The sequence below is a fragment of the Pundamilia nyererei genome, unplaced genomic scaffold (assembly GCF_000239375.1).
Source record: "Pundamilia nyererei isolate P.nyererei 1_Seehausen unplaced genomic scaffold, PunNye1.0 scaffold00114, whole genome shotgun sequence".
In the NCBI taxonomy this organism is placed as follows: domain Eukaryota; kingdom Metazoa; phylum Chordata; class Actinopteri; order Cichliformes; family Cichlidae; genus Pundamilia; species Pundamilia nyererei.
In genome coordinates, this window is record NW_005187515.1 from 1,483,406 (window position 1) to 1,508,465 (window position 25,060).

Sequence of the window (25,060 nt, forward strand, 5' to 3'; positions counted from 1 at the left end):
TTTTAATTGAAATATGAACTTTATTTTACATACAAAATAAAAAGAATGTTAAAAGTTTACAATACAGTGCCAACTGTCTGTTTGCAACCATTTCATACGGAGACTGACACATAAACGGGCGCCCCAACTCTGCTTCCAATCAACACATTTAAAAGAATCTAAAAAGGGGAGGAAAACAGTCAGGATAAAGGAGCAAGTTACTCAAAATTGGAGGAGAGGCCAGAACAGAAATGAGAGGACAATAGAAGGGGGGAAAAAAGCTTTTAAAAACAAACATATGGTCCAAGAGTCACAGTATACTTCAGATGGGCAATTTAAGGGTATTAAATGGTCGAGTAAAGTAATAATAATAATAATAATAACAAGATCCAATTGCCAAAGTAACAGACCTCTGCCAGGGTCATGAACAACAAATAATTAACTCATTAACCTGCTGATATGATTGACTTCAGAGCTGTGAAGGTTTACAGTTCTCTTGATAAAAACGTGACTTAAAAATAGAAACTCATTGAAGGGGGGGGAGAAAAAAAAAAAGAGGTGTAGCTAGCTAATGTATAGTAAAAAATACACCTGCTTCCTTATTTATGTTACAGCCGGACAATTGGGCTGCGAGTTGTGACAAAGCCGGGAAGTAGAGCTCAGAGCTTAAAAGCTGTATATCACAGCCGATCTATAACATAGTCATAACACTTCAGCAGCGAGACACCAACCTTCCTGATGATCATCTTCCAAATACTGTGCTGTTGCCTTGAAAGAAAGCTTCAACAACTACTATGTACGGATTCTTTCAGCCAACCTGAGGATCTGAGTGACGACGACTGATATGTTCAGGTCTACAACAGGAAACTGAGGGGAAAAAAAAGTTCCCGAAAGAAAAGAGAAAGAAAAGAAAAAGCTGCGAGGCCCAAGCTTGTTGTGCCTGCAAAAACGGTGACGACCACCATTTTTCCTAGTCAAAAATCGAGCGACTGACTTGTTAAAAAAGATCCTCGTTGGATTCTTCTCTACAATAAAATAAAAGTTTCTTTATAAAAAAAAAAAGAAGAAGAAGAAAAAGAAAATTAAAACACATAATGTACAGGCTTTGTGTCTCTCGCGGTGGTGGTGGCTCTTATAGCTGGCCGCCAAGGGCGTTTTGGTCAGCAGGCTGCAATGAAGAGTCTCTCTCTCCTCTGCTTACAGCAGCTGCCAGAAAAACAACTTAAGAATTTGAAAAATAACATTGACTGTGTGTGTGTGTGTGTGTGTGTGTGTTAGAAGAGAATGAGAGAGTGTGTGAGCGGAGTGCTGAGAACGAGCTAAGAGTCATAGTCTTCGTCGTCGTCGTCGTCCCCGTTCTTGTGCGGTGCAGGGACTGTGGGAGGTGGTGCCATGCTCATCATGGAGGCGTGTGGGGCGAAGGCCACGGTGCCCGGAGGTTGCGTCGGAGCCATGTTGCCCATTGGGACCATGTTGGCCATGTGCATATACTGAGGGGGGGTGTTGGAGCTGTGGGGGCACAGGAACAGGTGTTAACCTCTGAGGAGTCGTGTGCATTTTATGCACAAACTACCTTTTAAATTGAAACATTATTAGTCAAATTAACTGTGCACTAAAAAAATAATGGACTATTTTAGAGTTAAGTATCCAAAATGAATCTTGATATTTACAGGGACCTTCAGGTACAACTTATTCAACTTGGGGCCAGCAAAGGTTTGTCTATCGATTCTAGTAGGAAAACAGCGCCCTCTTCCTGTTTCTGGCATAATTTCAGCCACCAGATTTCTCTCTCTTAACAGGCTACAGTAATAGTCATATATAAATATGCCTTTATGTGCTCTTAATGTGAGGCAATATAACTTTTTGAGAGAAAAAAACTTTGCTTGTCTGGAGATTTTCTTACAAATGAAAAGTAAAAATGGCCGCACCTTCATGGGAGGCACAACGAAAACAGAGAGCAGCAGCTGAAAGATTATGCAAAGTAAATTGAGTGTTTATTTCTTAAGAGATCAGACAGCTTTGAACTCGATTTGCCGCTGATGTAATTACTGACCAATTAGTGCTTCTTCAGACAAGTCTTAAAATGCCATCCCAGTCAAGTGAAGAACCTAGCCTGGTGCCAGACGGAGCTCTCTGAGTATTTTGAGAAGCTGCTGATCTACTGGGCTTTTCCTGCACAATTCTCTCCGAGTTTACAGAGAACAGTCCAAAATTAGAAGCTGTCCAGTTTGCAGGCAGTTCACTGGACGAAAATGTCTTGTCCAGAGGATAATGGGCAGACTGCTTTGAGCTGATAAGAAGCAACAAGAGCTCAAATAACCACTCGTTATTTGAGCGGACATCTCTGAATGCACAACACATCGAACCGTGAAGCAGATGGGCTCCAGCAGAAGACCACACCAGGTGCTGTCAGCTAGAAAGAGGAAACTGAGGCTACACTTCACACAGCCTCAACAAAATTGTACAATACAAATGGAAAAACGTTGCCCAGTCTGATCAGTCTTGATTTCTGCTGTGATATTTGGATGGCAGAGCCAGAATTTGGTGTAAACATGAAAGCATCCTGCCTTGGATCAGAAGTTCGTTCTGGTGCCATTGTTGTATGGGTGCATGGGTATTATATTGGTACACTTTGAGCTCCTTAGTACCAACTGAGCATCATTACTAGAGTATTGTCACTAAGCATGTCCATCCCTTTATGGTCACAGCGTACCCATTTCTGATGGCTGCTTCCAGCAGAACAACGCAGCATGTCACAAAGCTCAAATCATCTCAAACTGGATTCTTGAACATGACAATGAGTCCAGTGTACTCAAATGGCCTCTACAGTCACCGCCAGTGGATGTGGGGGAATGGAAGATCACAGATATAGAGCCAAATCTGCAAAGTCGGTATCATTCTTTGATGTCAGTTTGGACTAAAATCTTAAGAATGCTTCCAGCATTTTGATGAATCTATGCCACAAAGCATTTAGACTGATCTGAAGGAAAAATGGGGCCCAACCCAGTCATTTATACCTAACAAACTGGCATGTGAGTATAGAGTTGTATATGACGGGAGGTCACATTGGGTTTCGAATATTATTATATCTGCTTGTAACAGTGCAATAATGGAATACAGCAATAGAAAACACTTTGAACTGCAGACATCTCAGACTCCACAAGCCTCTTAATTTTATTCTGTGCTGGCAAATTTGACCAAATTAACAAAGACTGAAATAAAACACATTTCCTACATTCTTGGTTACTTTTTCAAGTATGCTATATGGTTATTTACTGTTTTTATTACCATTTTCAATATCATAATCTCAGTTCGCAAGTAAACTCAGCATCACAAAGAGCGATTTGCTCTTCAAGCTCTGTAATCAGCAGACTGCAGAACAGTGTAACCCTAACTGCACCGAGTGAATGGTTGAAGCACAAGTCTCGTGATTTGGCTAGTGGGAAAAGCCTCATACACGTCAGGTCCCTGCTAATCATTTCCCAAATTCATATCGATGGAATTTTTGAATTGTTGTTCCATGTTTAGACGAGTCTTCTGTTTTTATCAGTTGATATAAGAATCAAGTTAAAGTGCTAATTCTGCCAGCTGTGATGTCTCACAGCACGTGTGTAGATAAATTGCTGAATATGTGCTAGTACAGAATAAATGGGGACAGTAGTGTGAAGAGGTTTGAATACTCAGAATACTGAAAACCAGAGATGTGCTGTATAAATGCCAGTCCACACCAGTCCATGTTGTTCCAAAGCAGAGCTCACTCAGGGTGTGTGGGTATGTAAACATGTTTATGTTGGACTAAATGTGCCTAAGTAACTACTTGCATCTTTTGCTGTATTGGTTTGCCCTCTTGTGGGCATCATGTAGTGTTTGAATGGCTCAAATGTGTGTGGGTTGTTTATAATGATTCAGCAGTTCTCATGAATTCTATGCCATTTTCTGGGCTTCTATCTCCTTTGTCATATGCTGTAAATCACTTTACATCTTGGTATCAGAGAGTCTGTTTTGCAGTCTGCAGTCTGGGAGGATATTTCCAGACACACCGTCTCATGTGGATCTGGACACAAACCTGTGGAACCTGGATGGAGCCTGCAGATGTGTGCTAGACTGAGAGCCGTCCTCGTCGTCCCCGTCTGTCTCGCTGTCTTCACTGTCGTCCTGTTTCCATCACAAGGAAGACAACAGTGAGTCGTCTCCCCTCATACAGACAAACACAGTAGACAGGTTCAGGCCTCTACATGCAAATCATCTCACACCTCCTGCTCCGACTCTGTTCCAGATAACTTCTTGTCCTTGCCTTTGGCGCCAGCACCTCCGTTTTTGCGACCAGACCCTGGTTTTCGACCTCTGAGGAAGAAAAAAGATAAGCGTGTAAGGAAATGTGATAACAGGTCCTACTTTAAAGTTTCAAAAGAATGTTTACGAGACAACACATGAAACAGAACGTACACTTGGGCTACTGTGGACGAGGGAACCAGAAATCAATTGTTTAACTTAGTGCACAAAAATGTTTTAAATGAAAAACATACGTAGTAGCTAATGTGGCTTTTTTTAAAGCAGAAATTCTCTCCTTGCAACTTTAAGATAACTCCAGAGTAGAACAGTGTGACGCATACTGCTGGTGGAAATTACTCTGAGGCACTTGCTGACACCAAATGTCTAAACATTACAAGTTTTACGACCACTTTGAATTGAATGTGAATCCAATCAGCCGCAGTCTGCAGAGAAAAGAAACGTCTAATTCCCCGCCAAGCTCTCTGCTACAAATTAGCTGCGGTGCCGGCGTCTGATCTGACAGTCAATACTGCATTTTCTTGTCTACAATTCCTCAATAATTAATTTTCGCTCTGGCCAGTTCTTTCATTTTCTTCTGATAATCTAGAATCACAAAACTAAAGGAACACGGGAGTACGGTAACACTGCAAGGATTATAGACCAATTTACAGCAGTGCTCATTTCCAGAAGAAGAAAAGATAACGTACACAGATTCTGTCTGTTCGTGGAGCGAATCCTTTTTAGTTTAAACCGATGTGTGTGTGCACTTATCAGAGCTGACTGAATTACAAACTGCTTAATGAAATAAATCCAAATTATCTGCAGCTGGATTGGCTGCCTCATATCACCCTGGAGTGTTTTGATCGTGTATGTGAAATACTCTTTCCATTTCAAAGCATCATGACTCTTTCTCTACGTGTTTGGGTGTCTGTGTGAGCGAATGTTACCTCCGTGGGACTTTCTCTCCTCCCCCCTCGGTGTGGTTCTCTTCCCCCTCTCCCTGCATGTCTGGCACCGCCGCAACCAGGTCTTTTAAAAAATCAAACTGCTGCTCCAGCTCAATGCACTGCTTTCTGTGAATAAATATGAACAGTTTTCTCCTCAGCCTTACTTGCCAAGTGAAATATAAGCTCGTATCAAAAAGACAGCAAGCTTAATGGTAGTACATACTCATTTTAGCAACACATACAGTCTGAGTCACAGGGAAAAATTGTTTTGGCGGGCTGTCTTACTCAGGCCAGAAATACTTTCAGATACAAGGGATTCAGCAGTGTACTGCAAATGTGCTCCACAGAACTATCAGGCTCCCACCACACAGTAAATCATGCTGTGTAACAGGATGCCATTTTTTTTGTAAAGACGGCTCATAATGATTTTCCTTATTTATTTATCTTTTTGCAATGTGTAGGGTTAGTCCTTGTCAGTTCATCAAATGCTTTCCCACTTCACCATCTTACCTGAAAAAACATTCCAGGTGGAGGATACACATCCTAAATAGAAATCGTGGAAAATTTCAGGTTCCGGCTGTCATTAGCTTTCTCAAAAATATTTCAAAGGATGATGGCAGGGCTGTTTTTAGACATTTTCCAACATCATTTTTGAGGGGCTACTTTAAAATGACATTATCTACTTTAAAGTGTTTTAGGCAAATTTTTCTTAGGAAGATGAGAAAGAAAACCATCACAATCATTACTTAAAAAGTCAATTTGGATTTGGTACATGTTGTCATGTAAAAACAAAATTATGCTAGGGAATTATTCAAAAACACTCCTATTTTCAACATTTCACTGAGGATTATTTTTTGAGTAAACTAATGACTGAAGTCCTGAAATTTTGCACAATTCCCATTTTGTGAAATGTGATTAAATGAGATGAAAGAACTGTTAAATGTACTGTTAAAACCAATCAGAAGAAAACTGACTTAAAAGAAGTATGTTGTGTATATTACGAATAGTCGTTATTTTTAAATGTGAATCAAGCAAAGCTACTTTAGTAAAGTCCAAGAATGAAATTATCGAGCTGGAAGTTCATCATGAGTCCACTTTAAAAATAAACAAAATAAAGGCCTGACAGCATTTCAGCTACACTCATTAAAAACAAATACTATATAATATACCAGTGATCTGAACAGCAGATGGCTTTGCCTTCCTAAGACGTTCATCTCCAACACAGTGCAACACAGACAGGGCTCTGAATGAAGACAAACACAGAACTTACAGATGTGCCGTTGTCATTGTCTTTGCATTCCTAGATTGGGTGACTTGACAAGCCTTTGTAAGCAAGGACTCCAAAAAAAGCTCCAGTGCTCTTGCTGATATCTTGGATAAGGGAAGTACAGTGAAGCAGTGGTGTGTTTGTACTTTAAAATCATCAAACTATCAAACATGCAATAATAGACAACTTGACACAACAACACAACAGACTGAGGAAGCATTTTTCTCTAATTATTAAACAGTCTTTTACAATTTATAAATTCAAGACAGAACTTGCACAGTGACGACTGCAGGCAGGAAGGATACATATAATAACAGGCACTGCTGCAGCCACTTTGCCTATTTCTTCATCTGTCTGCATAATCTTCTTAATCCTTGCCTGAAATGAGAAAAGGTCGATTTTTATGCATGTGTCTACAGCAACGCTTCAAATTTTCATTTTCTTAAAAAACAACAACAAACATTTTCAGTTAAAACGCGCTGAAATTCGGGGACAACCTAGTAAAGAGTTTGCAGTACAGCACATCGAATAACGTGAGGTCCCCACAAAGTAACTGCAATCATTACTATTACACTACTCACGTAGTGTGAGGATTGTAGATACAGTATCCAGCTTATTACAATAAAGAATGGATTTATTCACATTTATTTACGTGCCGTTTAGCCTAGCTTCAGATGCTAAAAACAACGTCAATTAGTAGACCAACTTAAATAGCACGCCTGCTATGTGTGTACACCACCAACTAATGACATACAGGGGATGTTTGGTCACTAATTTCATGACATCAACTACTTTTCACTAAGGCACGTGCTTTGTATACTAAATGGTTTGGGAGTGTTAGATGGCTTGTATGCTCTCTAAGCAACAAAAGAGGCCGAATTCCACTTAAGCTAGTTACAGAACTTAGCTTTCCATGTTACACTTTGCTAACGTTAGCTTGCTTTGACACCGGCTCAGCACAGTTTAAACTTACCGGAGGAAATCTGGCGTTGTATTTCTTCTTTTTGCTGGGCATAATTAAATTACCTGGGTGGCTAAACTAAAATAAAATACAATATATGCTATATTCGTATTCTATTTCATACAGAAATTCGCCTCCACCGCGCGCACACCAGATAGTGGTGGCTATCCGGCTAACTAGTTAGCACATCGTCTTCGTCACTCGTTCCTCGGTGCGGTCAGTTTGTTTCCGCAGGGTCTCCGTGCCGTCAGGTTGGAGCGCTTGTCGTTCCGCAAATGCAAAGAAAAGAAATACTTTTATTTAACCATAGTAATGGGACATGTTTATTTTTAAAGCTTAACAAAATACAAATGTGGGAAACTTACATATTTGACTTGTACACATACCGAGGAACATGCAAGTTTTTTAAAAGTCGCTGAATCTAGTACAGCATAACTTATGTTTAAAATTATGTTATAGCAAAACGTAAAAAATATATATTTATATCATATATTTATATTGTTACATACGGTCGAATTTGTGGACGAGGTACGTAATTTAATTGATGTATAAATAATTATTAGTTAAACTGCCAGCCACCTGAATGGGTTTTGGCTCTTAGATACAGAGGAGCTGCTGCGCTTATGCGGAAGAGCAACACTGAACAACAAACTTCGACATCTATGGCTAGAGTAAGCCTTTATGTTCAAAGTTTAACATCGGCGTGCGATTATTTACGTTTTGAATGGGAAAACTGTGAATGTTAAAGCGTCAGTTGTATTCCACAGCTGGCTAGAAATGGCTAGCCAGGACGAGTGTGTACATTTATAAAGACGACTAGCTTGTCGGCTAGCTACAACAATGCTAAAGCAGTCAGAAAGCTGTTCTGCGTGTTCTTTGACATGTCAGCTGTAGGCGGTACACTGGGGTCGATAGCAACTTTCGTGTGAAACTGAATCAGTGGTAGAGATACGCTAACTTTCGCTGTTGTAGCAGGCTAGCTAGTAGCATTCATAAGCAATTCAGTTGTCCACTTCTGTCGAAGTTTGGCAGGGTTGTAAGCTAATAAATAACAGCAAAAGAGTTGTAAGCTAACACAGAGGCTAAACCAGTGGTTTTTTATACAAATAATAACTGCATTCTTCAACTCAACAGGCAGGCTTCAGAACTTGTTTACTCGTGTAACTGCTATACCATTATGGAGGAAGAAGAGAGCCCTGTTGATGGCGAGATGAGGACCCCCTTTGCTGCAGAGACCTATGCTGCTGAAGCCATGGCTGCAGACATGGACCCCTGGATTGTTTTTGACTCTAGAAGAACTCCCAGATCCGAGTTTGATGGCTGGTTGGAGAGTAACAGGCCCTCCCAAGTGTCCAGATTTGGAGACGAGGAGGGTGGCGTCAGCCCTGTGGGGTGGATTGCTGTGGTGGGCCCAAACCACTGCCCCAGTGGTGCGGATGTCACAGGACTCCAGGAGAGTTGGGAGAAACTTTTGGCGAGTTCCCGGCCCGTCACCTTCCAGACAGTGAGGGAGCTGGCCCTGAACCATAGAGTACTCTCAGGCAAGTGGCTTATGCACTTGGACACTGGTTTCAAGTTGGACCACGCTTGGGAATGTGTGGCAAGAGCGGCCCTAGATGGCAAGATCTCACTCGTTAAAGTCAGCCCATTTGACCGCAAGGCAGAGGGCAAGCAGGTCATTTGTGCCTATAACCAGAACTTCACTGATGAGAATGAGGTCATGAGGCTGGATTCGGTCATTCGTGCCACAGGGGTCAAATGCCCTCTCTCGTACAAGCCAGATGTGTATACATACCTGGGAATCTATCGGAACAACCGCTGGAATGTTTGCCCCACCATATACGAGAGCAAGTTCGACCTGGAGTGTGTGCCCAGGCGTTCCCACGTCATCAACAAAGTTACCAATCTTGAGGTAACATAAGCCACTCAGACCAAGAGAGGAGTTTTGCTGTAACAGTATGTGAAGAGGTGCGTGATGATCCCAGGAGATGGGTTGGACAGTACAGTCCTCTGACTGCAACTATTTAGAACATCATTGGTTGAACTCCGATCACAAGTTCATCCTTTTTTTTTCTTTCTTTTTTTTTTTTTTCTTTTGAAAAAACAATCCAAAACACTAAATTTGTCTCTTCTTTTTGTGTTGTAAAATTTTCTGAATGACCTGAAACACTTTCAGATTTTTTTATTTTGTATTGAAAATATTGTATACAAGAATAGTAGTACTAACAAGATTCTAACAGGCTCGAGTGCCGGGAAGAAGACTAACATCCTTGATTTGTATGCACATTTTCAGAAGATCCACTGAAGTACTCCTTGTTGCCATTTTACATTTGTCTCTTGCGTTCGCCTTTTTCCCCCCCTTTGTACTGTATAACAGTTACAGAGTTGCAAAGTAAAATACTCTTTTGAGAATCGTCTTTATATGTTGTGGTATTTATTGCCAAAACAGTGTTTTGTATGTTGACAAAGTCTCATTCCAAAAAAAAAAAAGCACAATTATACTACGATCCACTTTCATAATACACGTAAAAACATAATTACATTTCAGTAAAGCACCTTACTGCAGAGTATAGCAAGTCTGAAACAGCTGAGTTAAAATGCAACCATTACTGATAAAATAAGTGTAGAAAAACTGATTACAGAGCAGTGGAAACTATTACCACAAAAAGCACAATCTCTAGTATAAGCACATATATAGTAATGTTGCTTGTTTGATAAATGTACACCTTCATTTTGTTTCCAAGACATTCAGATAGTTTGTGTTAACCTTCAGAAAACAATGGTGCAATCCAAAGAGATAAATTTTTTTTTAAAAAACGGACATAATCTGTGTAGACTTACCTCTAGATCTGATTACATATATATGAACCCTTTTGTATAAAGACAAAAAAAAGAGACAAAAGCTGCACATTTTTGTGGCCACAGCTACCAAAATTGTTCAAATGACAGTACAAAAACATGCTTAACATGTTCCAAAAATAATCACCACACCGGATACCTTTATCAAAGTACCCATGCTGTCTGTCTTCGTAAAACATTCGCTGGAGAATCTGTCTCCACCATCAATATGTTGACAGTGACCTAAACGTTTAGTCACAGATGCTGGACATGGGTTTCACAGGGCATGAAATCTGATCACCTACATTATGGGTTTTGTAATTTATCAGACAAACTATATGACTGGGCAAGGCGTCAGACTGAATACCATAAAGTCATTGCTGGTATTTTAAGAAGTGTGTCCACAGTGAGCAGTGCTGCTACATTCGGTCTCCTCTGCCTACTTCCTTTTTTGCCTTACAATAATAAAGAAGTTTTAGTCCTGATGGCCACAGGGGAAGATACAATTGGTCTTTGGAAAAATGAAAGAAACTTTAAGTCGGGTGTCCTGACACAAACCCAGCTTGGCTTCCACTGTTAAAAATGGAAATAAGACGGTCCTCATCAGCAGACATCAACTCATCGAAGTCTTCGAGCATTTGGTTGTTATTGGGTCTGCTGTCTGTCATGATTTCGTTCTGGAGCAGATGCACAATGCTGTTGGGGTAATTCATCCAAGTGCTTCCTGGGTTGCTGGCAGGGTCAGAAGTGTTCTGAGATGCTGCACTAGTCTGGGCAGCGGTAGAGGAGCCCGAAGGGCCAGTCGGCTGACATGAAGGATGATTTACGATTTGGGGGTTCAGAAGATCCTCCAAGTCATCCATGTTGAGGCTGTCCAGGTTGACTGGGACCTGGCCTTCAGTGAAGCTAGGGAAATCTGGGATATCGTCATCAACAAGTGGTGGCTCTCCCCGGAACTGAGTGCTCTGGAGGGCGAAGGAGTTGCTTGTCTGTGAAGAGGCCAAGTTTACTTGAGAAGCTGAGGGCTCCTGCTGGGTGATAGTCGAGGAAATGTTGGGGAAGAATTCATGAAGATCTGACAGGTTGACCGTTGAGTAGTCCTGATTGGAAGTGGAAGTGATGGTAGAGGTGGCCGGTGATGGGTTCATTGAAAAGCTAGACACTGGGTTTGCTTTTGGTTGGGAGCCCAGGGCTGTCATCTTCCACTGGTTGGTAGGAGCTGCTGACATGTTGGAGGCTTCTACCTTTGTCTGCTCAGAAAATAGCTGGCCTGGTTGGAAGGGGTATTGGGGATGTGATTTTGCCCCAGTGGGACCAGTGGGCACCACAGCTGCTGCAAACACAAGCAAGTGATTTGAGAACTCACTGCAGAAAATCCTTATCACATATTTCACATACACAAAGTTCACCGCTAATGACTCAACTGCTTTAAGACAGGAAGACGAGGAGATTGAAACTAACACCAATCTAAATTACTGTTTTATTATTTAGAGTATTACTTATTATAAGCGGACATTAACTATCATCAAATTACATTTGCCAGAAATGACAATTTTTGAATGAATCCATTTGTTAGTTGGTGTAAAAGACATCAGGAAGTAAAGTAAAATGTCTTCAAATGAGTTCAAATAAGGAAGGAACATCTGCAACAGACTCACCAGCTTGTGGGTTCAGTAATTGAGGCTTGGCTGTCAGCTTTCTCCTTGATGGGTTTAGGTGCTGTCTATCTTGTGGAGTGGTCACTGAAATGTCAGAAGACGTCTTTATAATACCGTGCTTAACAACAGTGTAACCATTATCCAATTATACTATGCTCAGCTGACAGAAAAAAAAATCTTATTAACCTACCACTAGATAGCAAGGGCCCTAGCTTCAGGTTCTGGAACATATCTCCTGTCCGCTTTCTCTTCTCACTCAGCCTGTATTCATCTGCCAGGGTGGAAATGATAAAGAAGTTAAATTTGAGAAAAGTTGCACATATTCAGCACATTTTCTGCATATAATATATTTTACCTGGATCTGACGGCAGGTACTGGAAGTCCATTGGCTCACTGACTTCTCGGTCAGAGGGCCGCCGGAGTTGCATCTTGACTCTCACTGGCTCAGTGAGGTTAGTGTCACGGTAGGGCGGAGTGCGAAACACAATGGCCACCTGCCTGTGGACATCAGCTTGGGAGAAAGTGCCCTTCCCCTCCCAAGAGTCTTGGAAGAAACGCACCTCGATGTCCTCTGCAGGGAAACAGAAAATGGCAAATGTAACAACATACTGCAGCTGGTGAAGAACTCAAAAAGAATAATCAGATAATCGAGCACTAACTCGCCGGCTTCGGTGCAAAAGCAGCTCTGATGTTTTTGATTAACAGAGAAAAGACCCCGGGGGTGTTACATCACATTTGCTGCTACGCAACACTCAAGTCTAACAACAACTCAGAAGGCTCGCAGCCAGCTTCAGTTGTTAAACTTCAACCAAAAGGGTTTAATGTTCAAAGCAGATATGTGACAGCGCCGCTCGTTGTGAAAGTAGCTGTGTGACAGGCTCCCAGAGACAGCAGGACCGAGAGATGAACTAGTACAAAATTCAGCCTTCTCATGATCTTTTTTCGCAATGATGCAATTTGTATCCAGTTTAAGATGTATCAAATGATACTCAGGGGAGCACCCACATCCAAATTACAAAGCATATATGCGTGCCATGATCAAACAGCAGCAGATAAGTGAGGGAAGAAAAAAAAGGCTTTTATAATGAGCATAAAGTGATCACTTTAAAAGAAACTGTTGTACAGAAATGAAAAGAACTGGAAAAGAATGAGAAGAAGAAGAAAGCTTTAACTCAGCACAAAAACAAATTAGGTGACTGCTTTGCATTGTGTTACACACAGCAGCTTCCATGAGATGCAATGAAATCCCACACGTGGAACAAAGGCACAGTCTGAACCCAGAGGTTTCTGAAGTGCATACGTGATGCTTCAGTCAACATTTTTTTTTTTAATTTCCATCATCACCTACAGAAGTTTCCTAGCAGCTAACATTAGCACTCCCTTGGAGTCATCTTTGTGTCCACCTAAATCAAGTCCTTGTCACTACTTTTCTCTCATTGCTGCTGAGACCTGCTGCGGCTGAAAACAACCTCAGTGAGTTCAAAGTTTGCAGACAGGAAAAACCAACACACAATAAAATAATTCCTCTGATCATTTTTGGAGACTGTATTCTAGTGGGGAGGTAGAGCATACAGCCCGATCCGGCGGGGCGGTGTGGGAAGCCAGATCGAGCGCCCCCTTCCGGCTCTCCTCTCTGCACTCTCCTATCTTGTCTCTTTTGTCTTACTTCTCTCTATCACCTTTTCTATCCCTTTGAAGAAGAATCCAAGGTCCACTACTGATAATGTGTCCCAAATCTTAATATGATCATTTAGATCAGATCTCTAATCCCCCCAAAAATGTCAGATTAGCCTGGGTAAAAGACCGAAAGTTTCTGGGCTGCCTTTCCTCATAACAGCCATCCCTCAAGCTTCTCGCCATTTAATGCAATGCACTACAACATCTAGTCCTTTTACTGAATTAGCAAGTTACACCTTTCCCATTTAAAACAGTCGTCTGATGAATTATTAAAGTGTAACTGTAGTGTATTGTAGTGCAATATCATGATTAATGTGGCTTTAAAGTCTATTAATGGGAAGCAGTGACTAGCAAATAGAATGATCTGGGATATAGCACTGCATGCTATATTACAATATTAAATCAATAAATAAATAACATAACAACAGCTGGTCGAGTTGCTGGTGTTACTTTCATTATGAGAAAAGTGCTTCATCAATTGACTTTCAAGACCGAGCCGTTATTTATCTTTCCTTGTCTACAGTTGGCCCAGACAAATTTCAGTTTTCCACATCTGTCTGACATTAGCCAACATTAATTAGCAGTCAGTGTGCAGTCATTCAAGAATATTCTCATTGACTGTACAATGGGCAGTGTTGTTGACTGCGCTGTCTAACATCTATAAGCTTAATGTTCACTACATGTTTGCTTAGAATATCTAAGTCACAGCATGCCAAAGAAGACGTAGGAGTAACACACATGGTCAAAGAGACTAGTAAATCTTTTTATTACAGGTGACCTGTATTATAATGTTCAAACAATTTCTGTGTTTATTGCTTGAGGCTTCGAGTATAGACATATCAGTATTGGCATATTTGACCTACGTATGTTCATTAAGTGGCAGCTTTGTTGGCTCTGGCATCAGCTAGCAGCCTATTCTGTATCTGAACAACAACAAAAATGATATCACTGTGTAAACTCACTGCTCTGGACAAACACAATCGTGTTATTCCTTAGTTGTTTCTCTGAAGTGGAATCTGTCAGATAATTTGGCAACAGGAAAGGCAGTGGTAGAAGTAAAACTTCCAGATAAAAAAAGCCTTTTTAAAAACCATTTTAGGGGAATGAGGGTAAAGCTGATTTAGTTCATCTGGAAAGAACAGATTTTTTCAGTGTGACCAGTCGAGAAGTTTTGTTAAGAAATACAGAACATTTTTATTTGAATAAGAGATCCTGAGGTTGACTCTAAGAAGACACAGTCTTGCTCTACTTAAGGTTGGCTAACCACGTATGTCCAGTAAAAAAGTGGACTTGCTGTAACTTAAAGGGGAAATGAGCACTGAAAGCCTCAGTATGTCTCTCTAACACGTGTTTGTAAGTTGCATTATGATATAGGACGGGTCAGTTTAGTGTGTAATGCCAGGTAGTCTGCATTTTCTTTTTAACTTTTTTAATATATCCATTACATGCATAATTAGCACATCTGCTGTTTTGAAGAAGGAAACTAAGCCATGACAGCTGCTGTAAAAAATGGAAACCCAGTCACCTCATATAGTATATTTTATTAAGTGAGTCACTCTTCTATTTTGAGACCACTTGCTTCTAACTTCTTCTCTTCTCACACAATCTTCTGTGGGTGTAAAGGACTTACACCGTTTCCGCTCTACGTGTATTGCAAGTTTTACATCTGCTTACTCAGTCCTGAGTTCTATTTATGGATTATTCAGTCTGAAAGTGTAGGTTTAGTTGTGCTGTGTGCCGCTGTGCTCTTTCGGTATCTGTACAGTAACACTGTACCTTTTTGCACTTTGTCACACAGCAGAAAGATTTCATCCCCTCCTTTGCAGCTTCCAGAGTTGCGGTTGACTCTGCAGATCTTTAGCTCTGCTGTGTTTGGAGCCCCTGCAAGACAGAACAAAAGCCTTTATGTGCCCATGAACACGATAGTAGTGCAACACTTAAATATCACACAAATGTTAAACGCACAGTGAGGCCCGCTCTGGCTGGCACTTCGATACTTGGGTGGCTAACGTCTCCGTTTTATTTGGCTTACTTTGTCTACTTTTTTTGTTTGTTTGTTTTTTGGAACACAGACAATTGACATTTTTCGAAAGTGAAATTAAACTTTTTCAGCTGTTTGGAGAAACACAGATGTATGTGTTTGATCCACAAGTGAGTCTGTGGAGATGTCTATTTCTTGTAAATACCTTCAAACTGAGAGGAAACATTAATTTGCAAAGAGGAACAGAGAATCACTGAGGGCATGGAAGGCTGCAGGACATTTGGAAGTTTTATAGTCGTGATTATACGTGTGAACGTGCTGGTACAGAGAGCTCAGACTGATACTCGTCTCTCTACAATGGTACAGTACTTACTATAAGCACCTCTTACCTTATATTAACATATAAGAAATATCTATATTAGCTAAGCTGTGTTCAACTCACTGTTGTCATAGATGGGCTGTGATACCACAGGCTCCAGAGGATAGAGCTCCCCTGTAGAGAGAGTGATGGAGGCCTGGAAGCAAAGCCGGACTGAATTTAGGTCAAACTCTTCCTCCCACACCTTAGCCTCAGGAACTGCATCCAAGAAAGAGAAGGAAAAGGGCGTGGTACGCAACACACAATAAAACACTCAAGCAAACCACTGCATCCTGTCGTACTACTTTTCAGCACACAGCCACCACCCGCTATCGTCTCAGTAACAAACATGAAGTAGAATTTGCTTAGTGTTGTTGATAAGAGTTGACCATACAGAAGTTAACGCAAAGCTGTTGTATGTGAAGAAGTCAGGAATCCAAATTAAGCACACGATTACAATTATCCTCCAAAATGATGTTATCATATCCTTTAAGGACAAAGGTAGTTAACATAAACAATCACTAAAATCTGTGGTGGAGACTCATCTCTAACTATGGCCACTTACTGTTAAAGGGGTTATTGTTTGTCTGCAGTCTACAAGTGATGGCCTCATTTACATCCTTCTTCTTCACACATTGTATACCCAGGTTCTGAAAACTGAAAGGACAAAAAACAAAACAACTTTTTAGACATCTAGCAACACAGTTCATGCAATCATCTTTTGACCCAGTTTACTTTTTCGGTTAACGAAATAGTAGACATTGCACTGCTACTTGCTGAAGTATTTGCTGTTCTTGACTTCTACCCCATATCTACCCTTATTCTGGCTGCACTATAATGACTGTGTTTGAACTGCTTGTGTCCAGTACCTGCATTATAACCTAACCTAATTATTATTATTTCTTTTTTATTATTATTATTATTATTGTTGTTGTTAGTCACAGTCAAATATAGTTTAACAATAAAAAAAAGTTGTTCCTAGCATACAGATTTTTTATGTACTTTTCTGGGTTATTTAACATGATGTTTTATTAATTTAGACTCCAGGGAGACTATAATTAGAAATAACAGTGTAACGGTTTCCCTTTTATAACTCGTGTGGTGATCTAGAGCAATGATCAGGATATAAACTGTTCAGTGTGAAAAACACTTGCCTAACATAAGCACGTGCAGTTGCTCATGTTGAATCACAGTGCACACATCTGTCTGCAGTACAAGCTGATTTGTTTGACTTTTGTCACTGTTTCAATGAAGACAGAAAAAAACTGTCATGTCTTGCCAGGTATATGGTTCAGTAGGTTTCAACATATCTTATCAGTCAGTATTTCCACTTCAGAACCAAATTGGGAATGATTTGGGGGTTTTTTCCAACTTGTGGAAATTTTGTTCTGGTTGTAATACAGAGGAAATGTTAACTCTTTTGTGCTAAAAAAAAGTATTCTGTTAAATTTTTGCTCATCTAGACACCAAGCAAGGTGACAGTACACACGTCATTTTCCAGAACCGATCAAGGGCTAATCTAGGTCAGTCAGTGCAAAACTCCACTTTGCATTAGCCTGAAACTGTAGTTTTCCTCGAGACACCGTAGCGCTCTGTATTGCTTTTTTTCCTTTAGGTTTCTCTGAAGTGTCTAATTTTATCTTTACATACAAACTAGTCCTACCTGTGTATCCGTCTCTCCTGCAGGTCAGCCTCATAGTAGCCGTGTTTGCAGTCTTTTCCAACCAGCTCATGAGGATGAGGCTTGTAGGGTGAGTTCTTTGTCACCAATGAGATGCGAACACGCAGGGGGCCGCTGTAGTTGTGCACCTGTCCATAAAAAAACAGAGTTTTACTGATAGAAGGTTCAGCCATAAGGGCACTTGCATTGTCTGCAGCTAAAACAAACTCACCGCATGCAACTTGCAGAGAAGAATTACAGGTTCTGATACACAAACGTTCGTCTGATGACTTACTGGTGGTGCTGTTCATTTTAGGGTCTATGACTAAGTTGTTTGCAATGCTTCACCCCTTTAATTCAAGTTAACGAACTGGACATCTCAACTATGTTTATAGTACTGATGCCTTCTAGGACATTTTTAATATAAGTTATCTGCACTAACTGCCTGTCAGACAGGTCCATTCTTCAGTTTGGGTTTATGACTTTGTACTAACAGATGTACCTTGCAAACCAAGCTTGTTAGCGTTAGCTGATAACATCCATTCTTTCATAGTCCAGAATTAATTTTGCCGATATTGTAGGAAAAATGTATTCTTCTGGAAATTACGTTTTCAATTGAAATGATCAACACAAATATATATATATTATATAATATATAATATAATATTGGATTTCTTTCTTGCATCATCCATCACACATACACAGTCTGTGTTCCTAACATTCAACAGGAAAAACAGATGTTTCAGCTGCAGAAAGCATTTTTTCAGCACTGACCTTCTCCACCATAAATGTACAGCTGACGTACATGAGTCACTGTGGAAACAGTTGCTGTGGTTGCATGAACCCGTTTTACCTAAATCTTCACCAATGTGTATATTATCTGTAATGTAAATGAGATTTAATGAATCGTCGCTAAAACGCATCAGTAAGTTGTGCCAACTCACCTTGATTGCTGGGTGCGTCTTAGTGGTGTCATTGCTTTTTTCTCCGGGAATGCTGCCAGCAGACCGTCCCTCACACTTGTACCTAAATCTCATCCCCCTTTGCTTTGGCTGCTCGATAATCTCTATGCAGGGAGCTGTTGAGGAAAGCAAAGGCATTGTGTCATTGTGAAATACTGCTTTACTTGTGTCAGTGTGTCAACACAGACAGCCTCATCGATCGTCACTACACCCGAGGGTAGAAATGTTTACTCATGAAATCACTGCAGAGAACATCAGTAATTCTTTTTAAAAAGGAAAGTGTGCTTACCCTGGTTGAGCGGGGTAAGGCTCCATCCATATCCAGCTGTGGTGAACAGAAACAAGAAAGGAATTTAACCAACTTATTGAGGAAAAACTGCAGGTTTTCCATCTACGACTTACACGAGGAAGCACGCAGTGGTGGTGGAGATGACAAAAATAACAGAAAACAGATTTGTTGCATATTTGAGGTTTAGTCAGAGTTTGTCATTTGTGGTGAGGTCAGGGTGGAATTCTACAGGAGAGTGCAGCGTCCAACGGGGTCGAAGGACGCCGAGATACAAGGGCCTCCCAGCTAAATATAATCTCTGGTTGTCATAAACCACTTGCCTGCAAAGCTACCGAGAAGGAGACGAAGTGCAGAAAAAGGCAAACAATGACAGGCAGGGCTTTTAATATTGGTGTCAGGTTACCAGCTTTGTTGCTGGAAGCCTTTAGTGCAGGGTGCACTCCACTTTCAGGCAGTAAGTAAGGTGTAACACTGGGTGAGTCGATCAAAGCTCCACCCATCAGCAGGCAGGCAAGGTTCAGCTCAAAAGCTTGAGTAGAGTCCTTTCCATGCTGTAACATGTTCACTTTCTAGCCTTAGCTCAAAGACATTATTCTTGCTTTTTCTGATCATACCTAAAATGCCAGAATAATACTGAATGAAGAGGCTGTGTAAAGCCCCAAAGTGAAGACTAAAAATAACAAACAAACAAACAAAAGTTGTTGTTTGTTAAAACAAAAGGATGACACGAGTCTGTAATGACTGCATTTTGACCACTTATGTGAAAGACAGTCTTTTCTACTTACTGAGTCTGGATGATGTGAAAGTGAAAGCACATACCCACAATGACCGAAAGATCATTAATGACTGAATTAAGAGCATCACAGCTGAGGCCTTCGATACTGTTGCTAGAGTCACTTTCATTTTTGCTGACCGAACAAAGGGACATACTTTTATGATGCTCAGTCAGATGTTGGCTGTTTGTCGTGCCAATATCGACAACCAAGACAGAGATAAGTGACACTTATCAACAAACATAATCTATTTTAAGGTTTATAACATTTGCATAAAGTGTGGCTGCACTCTAAACATAGGAAGTCAACAGAACTCCATTATAAAATCTCGTTTGTTTATGGTTTAGCCTAAAGGCAAAGGTATATATGGAATAAAATAGAAACGGGGGCGGCTGTGAAATCTTCACAGTATCTGCATACACGTGTTCTCCTGAACACAGAGCTTATTACCACAATTTCCTATCGGAACCGTTTTTGTCAATTAAAGCCGGAGTGGGCGGTTGCTAAACGCGTCGCCCAATTAAATACGACTTTTTTATTGAAAAGAACGTTATACGGTGTTTTGAACCAGGCCGAATTTAAAATACACTATTCACTATTACTGACAAGCTTTTGAGAGCGTGATTCACAAAGAATATTTCCACTTACATACAGAAAAACATTAAATGGCGAGAGTTCTGAACGAAGTTTCAGTGGCTAGAAGGAAATCTCTCAAGTGGACAAACCCCACAGGCCTCTTGGCAGCGCGAGACTTGTTTGGTTCGCTCCGCTCGTGCCAGTTGAGTTGTCCACAAGCTGAGAAATTCATTCAGTTAAACATCAAGTTTCTCTCGGCTATTTCACATGTATGCGATAAACCAAAGTTAAGTCAAACTTCTGTCTGTACGTTAGCTTACTATCCGGGAACAGACTCCTCCTGTTGGCGCAAAACCCAATGATAGCGGGGCTTTCCCTTGTGCGCAAAACAACTCCCTGTACAGTTTCGCCTCCCGTGTCTGAGATGAGTAAATAAAAGCAGCTCCACTTACGGTCCATGGCTGTGTCCAAGTCCAGCTCACGCTCCTCGATATCCCCCGCTGTTTCTCAATAATTTGTATCTTATTTTAAGCCAAATAAGAGCAGGAAACACGGCACTACAGACTCCACGAAGTTCTTGACAGAGCCGCTCTGTCGCCTCCTTCGCTCCACCTACGTCTGTGTACGAGAGTGTACAGTTAGTAAAGCCGCTGACATAGTTACGTTCGTGCTCACGGGTTTTCCGGTAAGGAACATCTATTTGGGAAGCGATGTGCTGCAACTTTGTTGTGCAACACGCCTCTCGCCAAGTTGCAGCAACTGCACAGTACGTGCTTTATTCTCTTCATTGTTTGATTTTTTTTTGATTTGATTTGATTTTTATTGATTAGCATTCAAATATCTCAGTGAAAACAGAACAAAGATCTACCACAAAGCAAGAAAGCACGAGACAAGGCTAATCAAAAGGTATTGGCTGAAGCATTTGCTTATTACGCCAACCCTTTTAACAAAAGATCTTTTTGCATGCAGCTGCTGTACACAGGGCTCGAAGCAAATAATAAAACAAAGCAAAAACAAAACAAACAAACAAACAAACAAACAAGAAAAAAAACTTTCCACCTTAGATAAGTAACTACATCAAAGCAAAAGAATCAAGAGGGGTTTTTTGTTTTTTTGTTTTTTTGTTTTTTCTTTTTTGCTCTTTTCATTCTTGATTTATATATTTTTCTAATACTCTATTTTTAAACACATTTTTAAACAAGGAAAATGAACTACACCTTTTTAAATCACTGTCATAACTATTCCACAGGTTAACTCCTCTAATAGAAACACATCTCTTCTTTATTTTTGTCCTCATCTTGTTTTTTTTTTAAAGAAATCTGTTCCCCTTAAGTCATTGTGATGTCTTTTTCTCACACAGTAGGCATTGTTTTTGTGCCACGTTTATTACAAATGCAGAATCTGAAATTGGATAACCTTTCGCTGATAACGCCTTTTATTGACTACTTAGGCAGCTACTAGCTTTACCCCCAAATGTTAAATTAATTAATCGAATTTATAGTGAACTAAAAAAATCAAAACATGGCAGATTTTTTTGGGTAATTTTCAAGATAACGGAAATAGGTGTGAACAGAACAATAACTTGGTTTATTTTTTATTTTTTAAAGCCAGCCACTACCTTTACCAAGTCTCCAAAATTAACAATAGTTTATTTCCATGGTTTTCACGCTTTTTCACATTAGTATAGCAGAACTGTGGTGTAATAGGAGTAGTGTATACCAATTGTGCGTTACTTATTTTAAGACTTTCGTCTAGTTGCAAGGGACAAGCAATTGCTCATAAAATACTGCATACTTTTATTTTGAAGAGGGAAAATTGCGTCGTGTCCGGCGCTGTGGCTAGCTTGATCTAGTTGCAGACCTCTGCCTTCTCTCTGCAGTGCAACTTGCCTCCACCCACTCAAAACAGTGCGGAAATACCCAGTGACGCACTTGAAAGAAACTGAAAAATAAGTGAGTGGGAGAGGCAATAACATAACTCTTGGCTTTAGTCATAACCTGGAAGAGTCTTAAGATTAAGATCCAACTCACTTTTTTTCCTGTCTGTCGGTTCTCGGGCTCTTCTCTCTGTAAACAGACACAACATACAGATCTTAAGTTTACCAGTTTCAGTGTTTCTCAGGCCAGTCCTTCACACACGGTCTTACTTTACACGTTTCTGGTCTGCTGGTTGCACTAGAAATCAGTACCTACTTAATACAGTGTGATAATAGTGACAGGGCTTCAAACCCCTTTTTTTAAACAACGATTATTTCACCATGTTTCACCACCATAGTCCAGTTGAAGACAAAGTAACGTGAATAAAGGACTGATTTTGCTCTAAGAGACATATCCTGGCCAGAAGGGGGCGCTGGAGGTGAATAAATCAGGGCCTTTAAGACACCTGTCCTTTGATAGAATATGGTGAAAACGAAAACTTATTTTCTTAGTGTAAACGATGTTCCATTATAAATAGAGTATATCTAATGGTAATCTTTGCATCGTTATTATTATGATTATTGCTGTAAGAAGCACTGGATTAGCTGATGCATTCAACGCAATCGAAAATCACAGGTAAAAAGCAAGAAAATGCAGTGAATATGCTATTGACCATCGTTTTTTTGGCTACCCTTATTTTCTAATACAAATACATTTTTGTACCCTCATATCATGATCTTTATGGTTGAGCCAGGCTTTATATAGCAATGGCTGAATATGAGGATTGAATTAGAAAATGAGGAGGAAAAAAAGTATGTGAAACTTATGAACAGGATTACTATGTTTTTAAAAAATGTCCACTGTTCTCCTTTTTGTTCTAGAAACTAAAATATCCGAGGTGTAGTTGAATGAGGCGTAATGGCCCTAAATGGGAGGCCGCGAAAGGGAGGCGGTTTCTGTGCGGTGAGGCGGTGTCTGCCCTGCCTGCTTCAGACTGCGGCGGGCAGAGCTGTTCGTTACAGAAATGGCGGAGGGGGAGTTGGACGTCGACTCGCTGATTTCCAGGCTTTTAGAGGGTGAGTTCAAAACCAAGTTTTATTTGTGTATTCTTGTTTTGCCCAGTGTTAGCCCCTAATACTTATTTAGGTTTTATTTTTGACAATAAAGGCCCGCTTTACGTGTTAGCGTTGCCCGGTTCTGGAGTGAGCAGGACTGGTCCTCACTGTCGTTAACAACAGGCACACCTTTTTAGTCAGCAACAGTCTTTCTTTCACGGATCTTTTTAGATTAATTTGTAATTCATTTGGATGCAACTATGTTCGAGCTTTTTTGTAAACTGCATTTTGAGGGTTTTGGTGGTAAGAAAGTTCTTGCTAGTGGGCTGTTTGTGCTTCGATGGAAGATAATGTCAGACCTATCTTACTATCCATCTTAGACTAACTAGCTAATAGTATAGTAATTAAGTGCTGTCTTACTCACGTCACAGCATTTGTGTTATCACTTTGGAATGCCCCAAATAAAATACTTGATAAGTTGCTTCTACTGTCTTTTAACCTATTATAGTCTCTGCTCCTTTACAAAAGCTCTGTTCAAAATACACGGTGGAGGGCGATAGCTTCAGGGGCAAATGCTCAGCAAAAGTTGACATTTCCTTAAAATTAAAGTTTAGATTGATGGTTGAGTGTAGCCGAAAGTGTCCCAACAGTTGCCCGATCCACGAGGAAGCAAAATCTTGCTTCTGGTTTCTAAAAATTGGGTTTGTCTTTAATTCTAAGAAAAATTCAAATTTTTTTAAATGGGATTTGGCTTAAGGGTTTCTGAGCTGAAGACTGCAGCTCTGTTGTTTTCTGGCGCATATTGCTAAGTGGCGATGTTTACACAAGCCACGGGCTTCAGTAGTATTCCCATTAAAACATACTTGTAGGAGTTCAAAACCTAAACCAAACTTTTAGCTCTACTACTCCGTGTGTTTTCATATTCCATGAACCGGTGCATATAGTTTGTTCAGCTGGCCTTTTGATCATAAAGAACACACATTTTGTCAACAGTACTACATTGAATAGGAATCTTTTCAATACCAGCTGTGGCTCAACTTTATCCAGAGAGACACTTGTTAATTCTGTATTCTGTCGTAGCTCATATGCATGTGGACTTTTCTGCTGAGCTGTTGTGTAAAAGTGTTTTTGCCTCTACTCCATTGTTATGTGTTGGCTAGCAGCAGGGGATGATTTTCTTAGTAGTGTTAAATGAGGGATTCTGACAGACAGACGAGTTGATGTCGATGATAATTTCTTGAAAATGGATTATAAACAGGGAGATTATATCTCTCTGAGTCAGTGGTGAACAAGCATTCATGCCAGATCATCTCATGCACAGCAACTTCTGATTGAACCCAGTGTAGATGTACAGTGCATGTCAGTATAACTTAATCATCTGGACTGACGGGAGCAGTGACATAATGGTGCTTGTTTTCTCTTTGTGCGTGATATGTAGAGTAACACAGTACTGTGCCTACAAGAACTGACTATAGTATACTCGCTTCGTGTTTAGCAGTTAACCTCATTGCAGGAATTTGGAGGGATCTGGTCCTAAAAGCTTCCAGATGTGAGCCCTCAATGTATCCAACTATCAATCTCCTTTCATTCACTTTTCATCAACAACCATTTGAAAATGTCTGGCCTTTTTGTTGGGATGACCATAGTATCAGAGGGGCATCATAACTGAAGGCTTTTCGTTCTGACTCATAACCAAAACTGGATGTATACAAAAACAGTTTTCGGGTGATGGGTCACAAATACTCGGTGATTAGTAATAGATGGACTGGGTACATTTGAAATGTCTCCTAGTATCACTGCAATGTCCAGATTTTGTTGAGCATACTTATTTCAGTTTGGATGGTGTGATAATGTTTTTGTAATGAGATTATCCCACATTGTTTCTGTGGGC

General features: G+C 40.4%; 4 protein-coding genes across 7 annotated transcripts in view; 2 read left to right on the forward strand and 2 right to left on the reverse strand.

Moving 5' to 3' along the window:
- On the reverse strand, nt 1–7,492 carry drap1 (DR1-associated protein 1 (negative cofactor 2 alpha)). Its single transcript, XM_013913081.1, has 7 exons — nt 7,439–7,492; nt 6,771–6,843; nt 6,469–6,562; nt 5,199–5,324; nt 4,233–4,323; nt 4,046–4,134; nt 1–1,488 (listed from the first exon to the last, which is right to left on the reverse strand). The coding sequence occupies exons 1-7, from the start codon at nt 7,478–7,480 to the stop codon at nt 1,299–1,301; spliced, it is 705 nt and encodes a 234-aa protein (XP_013768535.1). The 5' UTR covers nt 7,481–7,492; the 3' UTR covers nt 1–1,298.
- Nucleotides 7,195–9,505, forward strand: cunh11orf68 (chromosome unknown C11orf68 homolog). 4 transcript variants are annotated; one of them, XM_005741845.2, is made up of 2 exons: nt 7,195–7,268; nt 8,561–9,505. In XM_005741845.2, the coding sequence occupies exon 2, from the start codon at nt 8,604–8,606 to the stop codon at nt 9,345–9,347; it is 744 nt and encodes a 247-aa protein (XP_005741902.1). In that variant the 5' UTR covers nt 7,195–7,268; nt 8,561–8,603; the 3' UTR covers nt 9,348–9,505. The 4 variants fall into 4 exon arrangements, with proteins under 4 accessions (XP_005741902.1, XP_005741901.1, XP_005741903.1 ...); XM_005741844.1 differs by lacking the exon at nt 7,195–7,268 and adding an exon at nt 7,622–7,677; XM_005741846.1 differs by lacking the exon at nt 7,195–7,268 and adding an exon at nt 7,912–7,954.
- Nucleotides 9,506–9,843: 338 nt separating this feature from the next.
- On the reverse strand, nt 9,844–20,842 carry rela (v-rel avian reticuloendotheliosis viral oncogene homolog A). The gene is given in 12 exon segments (XM_005741848.2): nt 9,844–10,844; nt 10,846–11,597; nt 11,923–12,006; nt 12,113–12,193; nt 12,278–12,493; nt 15,376–15,480; nt 16,023–16,157; nt 16,504–16,595; nt 17,602–17,747; nt 18,543–18,676; nt 18,850–18,885; nt 20,651–20,842. Coding segments are annotated over 12 exon segments (1,893 nt in total). The 5' UTR covers nt 20,658–20,842; the 3' UTR covers nt 9,844–10,739.
- Nucleotides 20,843–23,055: 2,213 nt separating this feature from the next.
- LOC102208922 (serine/threonine-protein phosphatase PP1-beta catalytic subunit) overlaps nt 23,056–25,060 on the forward strand; it is a 24,454-nt gene continuing 22,449 nt past the window's right edge. Inside the window, exon 1 of the mRNA XM_005741850.1 lies at nt 23,056–23,190. Coding sequence (XP_005741907.1) covers nt 23,139–23,190 — 52 coding nt within the window. The 5' untranslated portion in view covers nt 23,056–23,138. The remainder of the gene's footprint in view (nt 23,191–25,060) is intronic.

Excerpts from the sequence above, each read along its gene's own strand:
- drap1 (XM_013913081.1), bottom strand. The coding sequence starts at position 7,480 with ATGCCCAGCAAAAAGAAGAAATACAACGCCAGATTTCCTCCG. Across the intron at positions 6,563-6,770 it reads AGCAGTGCCTGTTATTATAT|CAAGAGCACTGGAGCTTTTT; the intron begins GTATCCTTCCTG and ends CCAAGATATCAG. Across the intron at positions 5,325-6,468 it reads ACAATGACAACGGCACATCT|AAAGCAGTGCATTGAGCTGG; the intron begins GTAAGTTCTGTG and ends ATTTATTCACAG.
- cunh11orf68 (XM_005741845.2), top strand. The coding sequence starts at position 8,604 with ATGGAGGAAGAAGAGAGCCCTGTTGATGGCGAGATGAGGACCCCCTTT.